The following is a 5391-nucleotide window of genomic DNA, read 5'->3' as shown; positions in this document are numbered from 1 at the left end:
TGGCTGGCGGGGTTCCTGCGCGCCTTACTGCCGTGGTTTCTCCGGGACGGTGTTTGCTGAGGCACCGGCGTCTGCCGGACCGCGGTACCGCTGTCCTTCCTTCCCGTGACTGTCGGAATGACCCGGTGTCAGGGCAGCCTTCTGCCGTGTGACGTGTGAAATGGAACAGCGAGTATCAGACGTGTTCTGATGTGCTCTGCCATGTTTTCATGTCTCCTTGCAAAATCTCCACTCCGGGGCCTGACGGATTCAGGAAGAAATGCAGTCAGGGTTATCAAAAAGGGGTCGCTTATTTTTAGACGTGCAGCCTTCTTCTTTCCTCCCTGCTGCAGGGAGAAGTTGGGCAAACATTTGGGTGCCCTTGAGCAGCTGTCCAAGGGCACGGGTCGAGGAGCAGGTGAGGTCCCTGCTCCAGAGCCACAGCAGGATGGGGAGGGCACCGCTGGGCTGTGTCGCATCCTGTGCAGCCCCATGTCTGCCAACACTGCTCTTGAGGGGCATCTGCCTGGCCTCTTCTCTAGTCTACAGAGCCAGTTCGCGTGGCACATCCAGTCCAGTGCTCAGCTGCCCATGGGTCAGCCCTCCTGCTGCCCAACCTCAGGCTGCAGTGCTGCTGCTCCAGCACACAGGTCCAGCACTTCCCTCCTCTTCATCAGGCCAGGAAGGAAGGCTCTGCTGTGTCAACAGGACAGATGGGTGTGCCAGGCCTTAAGCAGGTGATGGCTCTTTGTGTTCTGGTGCTATTTCTTAGTACAGCTTTAATCAAAAGTGAAGCTGGATGACTTACAAATGATGCAGAATCATCAGCGATTAATGCATCGGGCAGGGCTTCACTGTGGCAGCTCTTCCTGGAGAGCCCAGCAGGGTGTTAGAGATCTTGGCTTTACAGGAGCGTTTTAATAGTTGGCTTCAGGCAGTGTGTTTTTTGGAGCCCTTGCACCCACAGATCTTTATGACAACAGCTCTGGCATAAAATGGCTCTGACCTCAGCTGCAGAGCAGGCTGGAGGGTATTAGGCTTGATGTGGGGATCATATGCCAAGTGTTCTGCAGTGTGAGCTGTCCTTCGGAGATCCTAATGACTTTCAGTGAGGTCTTGTCTTGTGTATCCTTGGTATTAAACATTGCCCTGTGTTTACAGGGTGAACTTCTCTAGTTTCGACTTCTGAAACTTCTTGTCCTGTCTCTTCTTGCCAGGTGTGAAAATCCTGTGTGCTCAGAAATGTCTCTTCGGCAGTGTGCTGACTGCAGACTGACCACTTATTTCTCCAGTGACAAGCTGCAGCCGGGACACTGTCGGGTCTCGCTGTCGTGCAGGTTCTGACCTGCTTGCCTGGAGCCTGCGCAAGGCATGTTCGCTCTGCGCGAGGTCTGAGCACTGACTAGCCATGTACGCTGCAGCTCCGCCATGCCCCCATGTCCCTTTGCACTCCCCTCTCTCCCTTTGGGACATTTGGGGATGGCACTGGGTAGGACAGCAGATTGTGCTGGCTTTGAGTGTACTGTCTGCAGTTTGGTACCATGGTGGTGTCCCCCTGGGATGCCACTGCTGCCAGTGAGCGAAGGTCCCTCTGTGGGGCCTGGGCGAGCTCCATCGCAGTATGGTTCAGGCAATACCGCCAGACCAGTGCAGACCCAGCAGCACGGCTTGTGGATCAGTGCAGTGTCCATATTCTCAGGTTGTAGAGGGCCTCAGCCCCAGGGCCATGTCTCAGCATCCCCAGTGCCAAAACCTGGCCTAGGCCAGGCTGGGCTCCCTGCAGAGCCAAGAATGTTCCCGTGCAGAGCAGGGAGCCTGCCAGCAGCTCTGTCCAGAGACTTTTGCATTGCAGAGATGTCAGACCCTGCCTCACGTACACTTAAAGGTTGGGAAGTCCAGGTGCCCCCTTTGGGCATGTTCAGACTTCTTCTCATTCTCTTAGATCTTTATTCGTTACTGTAGCTGCATCCTGTGAAGCAGCAGGCCTCCTAACTGCCCTGAGGCCAGCTGGCAGGTTCTGGTCACACCCATAGCACTAAGCTCGTGAGTTCCAAAGAGGGGAGTGCTTCAGTGCTGCCTGCGAGGAGTAGCTGATGCTTTGTGCTAACTCCTGAGCCATGCCCACCAGCGGTTCGGGCACGTGCTGGCTGGTTCAGACAAAAGCATTTCCCAGGACCAGTCTCCACCGTTGGATTCCTGGGATGTTCCTGACCTTGTTACCTTTTCTAGCACTGTTCTTCTTACGTCCAAAGGCCAGCAGAAACACCGCAGCCCCCTCACGCATGTGGAAATGCCTCTGCAGGGGACAGTACACGGGGTGGTGGGTGCTGGCTGACAGGGTGCTCTCCAGTGCTCTGCTGGAAGTGGTGCAGCTCACTTGCATGCTAGCTGTGGCTGGGGCAGAAAACCTGAGTGGGGAGCCTAGCTCAGGCGCACACCGAATACACACAGCCTGGTCAGAGGCCGGGTCTGATCAGCCTGGTTCTGCAGCTTTGATCAGCCTGGTTCACTGTTGGAGACCAGGATGTACAGACTGTGACCTGGCTCAGGGACTCCATCCCACATGCTGGAGCGATGAACCAGATTCCCACTGGTGAAGCTCTTAAGGAGACACACTCTTCATGGGATAAAGGATGTTTGAGGGTATATTTGAATCTGTTCCAGTTTTCTATCCTCCTGTTCTGACAGAGAAGGCGCCTCATCCTGCGATGTCCTTGTTTGTGTTGTCTCCAGTGACTGTATCTCCTGGTGACACACTCAGCCCCAGCGTTTCTCTGAGAACATGTTTTCTGGGGGTTCTGGGTGACCCTTCTATCCATCTGAATTGCTGGCGGCATTTCTCAGAATGGGAATCACAGCCTTGTTTGATCTGGAGCTGGCTGTGTTCAAACGGGAGTGAGTGCACTTAAAAAGCTGACCTGCAGGAATGACCTTTCCTTGTGAGTCTCACTGTAAGGTTTGGTGGTGTTACGGTATTCTGTGGCTCTCCTTCTATCTGTATCAATCACAGCGTTGAACTTGTACCCCACAAGCAGCTTGTAGAAGGATGCTGTCCTGCTCACAGGAAGAGGGGCAGCAGCCCTCTCCACCGAGCAGCAGCCTTGGCGTCTTTCGTGTGCTCCTCTCTCTTATTTCCAGACAAAAGCTGGCTTTGTACACAGGTCTGTGTACCTGGGCAGGCTCCTGCCATGCTCTTAGTTCTGTGAAGTCTCAACATGGTGATCTTGCAGAGGGGGGTCAGTCAGCTTTCTGAAGGATGGCAAGGGCGGGTGTTGCTGCCAGCTCTGCAGCCGGAGGGACTGCGCTGCTGGGAAAGTCAGCCCTGTGCTGGGTTTTCCTCCCCGCTCTGGAGCAAGGAGTAACGCCAGGCAGGGGGGATGGCCAGATTGAATCACATAGTGTGTTTATTCCAAGCTGCCCCATTTTCCTGTCACAGTTGATATATAAATACTGTGTCTGGGCTGCTTCCTACGCAGCTCTGCATGGTGTGCCAGGCATTCATGATGTGCACATCCACGGGGCAGCCCCAGAGCTTAGAGGAGCCTGATTTTACCATCGCAGTCTCGGTTGAAGAATTGCATTAATATAGGGTTTGTTTGGACCTTCTGGAGAACCTTCTGGACCCTGCAGAAACATGGGGCTTCCCTGCCAAGAGTCCACCCTGTGCCCAGGCTGAGCAGGAGCATGCCGTGCCAGGCAGCCCTGCTTCTCCTAGTGCTGCAGCTGGACGAAGTCAACTTTCCAGCAGATGAACATCCGAGCAGCAGCTGCAGGGACTTTCCTTTTCCTGTGATTTTGAGCTGCAGGGACTTGTTGTATTGCCATGCCAGTCTCTTAAACCCTAATTCTTTTTTGCTCAGGACAGGCCTTCCTGCATTTCCCATTTTGATGTCTGCAAGGTGGAAGGAGCCTACTGGGGGTCCTCCATAACTGTAGCGGGGTCTGGCAGCCTGGGCAGGTGGTCAGCATTGCAAATCCCGTTTACGTGGAGCAGGTGTTACGAGCAATGGGCTGTGTCTTCTCTCTTTAGAGAGGAGCCAGTTGGATGCCTCACAAGAATGTCCTCCTTCCCCGCTGCAGGACACTGCAGAGGGTGAGGTGTGCAGTGAGCACATTCTGGGAGCATCCACGCTGGGAGGAGCCCTGGCCAGCCAGCGAATGCTGCCCAAGCCAGCGGGTGCTGCAGCGGGGTGGCTGCCCAGGCAGGGAGCAGCTCTGTGCCTGCGTGCCTTGCACACGTGCTAGCCCAGCAAGCAGTGTGCCGTGGTGCCCCTGTTGTGCCACCCCTCTCCAGGGACAGAGTCGCCAGAGAAGCTGCTCCCTGTGACCAGAGCCAATGTGTTGCCACAGGCAGGTGTTGGAGAGGTCCCCCATGGTGAGGTGCAGGGGCAAGTGCCTGTTCTGAGACCTCTTTTTTTGCCTCTTTCCTGTGCCTTGCCTCGATCCATCCCTGGCTCACCCAGACAGGCCACCGTCCCCTGTCAACGTGACTGTGACGCAGCTGAAGGCAAACTCTGCCACAGTCTCCTGGGATGTCCCAGAGGGAGACGTGGTCATCGGCTACGCCATCTTACAGCAGGTATCCCGGCTCTGTCCCCAGCTTCCCTGTCACTCATTACCAGCATGTTCCTATGTCAGCCCTTTTGCTACAGTTTGGAGCTGCTCTGGCACATGCCTGAGGGCATCTCTGCTGCTGAGCAGCCCTTGACAGGACTCTGTCTGAGGCACCCTTCCTGGTGGGACACAGCAGACCATGTGCTGCACTGGGGTTAGCTGTCCCTGCCCTGGCTTCCCTGCAATTTCTCTGGATAAGGATGGCACTTTGACTGTGACATGACCGTCTTTGCTTGCCTTGCTCCGCGTCCACAGCCCCAGGTAATGGTGGCTTCCCCAGGGAGGTGCCTGGCTCTCAGGCCACACAGGGTGCTGCATAGCAAAGTGCTGGCCAGCCTGGCCCACCCCAGGGGCAGATAGTTGCCTGGGAAGGGATGAGTGAGGGCAGTGTGCCTAGCACAGTCCTGCAGACTAGGATCTGTGCCTGGTGCAGCTGGGAACAGCCTCCTGACACCTCTTCACTCTGGCAGCGGCAGGATGGGCAGATGCAGCGCTTCATCCGGGAGGTGAACACCACCAACCGAGCCTGCGTGCTGTGGGACTTGGCAGAGGATGCTGACTACATCATCCAGGTGCAGAGCATCGGCCTCTATGGAGAAAGCCAGGCCAGTAAGCGCGTCCATTTCCGGACCCTGAAGGAGACCGACCGCCTCCCTTCTAACAGCTCCAACCAAGGTGAGGCAGCTCCCTCCACCTCGCCCAGGTGCTGCTGGTGGGGCCACACCTGGAGATCTCCACACCGCATGGTCAGGGATCCAGCAGCCAGTGGGGAAGGAGCTGCGCTGAGCTGTAGGCTGC

The 5391-nt window shown here is 56.1% G+C and overlaps 1 protein-coding gene across 1 annotated transcript in view; it reads left to right on the top strand.

The window, feature by feature from the left end:
- Window positions 1–4273: 4273 nt before the first annotated feature.
- FNDC4 (fibronectin type III domain containing 4) overlaps window positions 4274–5391 on the top strand; it is a gene marked incomplete at its 5' end in the record, with an annotated part of 4529 nt that continues 3411 nt past the window's right edge. Inside the window, 3 exons of the mRNA XM_010146377.1 lie at window positions 4274–4354; window positions 4443–4558; window positions 5064–5268. Coding sequence (XP_010144679.1) covers window positions 4274–4354; window positions 4443–4558; window positions 5064–5268 — 402 coding nt within the window. The remainder of the gene's footprint in view (window positions 4355–4442; window positions 4559–5063; window positions 5269–5391) is intronic.

This window comes from Buceros rhinoceros, unplaced genomic scaffold (genome assembly GCF_000710305.1).
Source record: "Buceros rhinoceros silvestris isolate BGI_N320 unplaced genomic scaffold, ASM71030v1 scaffold36052, whole genome shotgun sequence".
In the NCBI taxonomy this organism is placed as follows: domain Eukaryota; kingdom Metazoa; phylum Chordata; class Aves; order Bucerotiformes; family Bucerotidae; genus Buceros; species Buceros rhinoceros.
The sequence above is the reverse complement of the archived record's forward strand: the minus strand, read 5'-3'. Positions and strand labels throughout refer to the sequence as shown.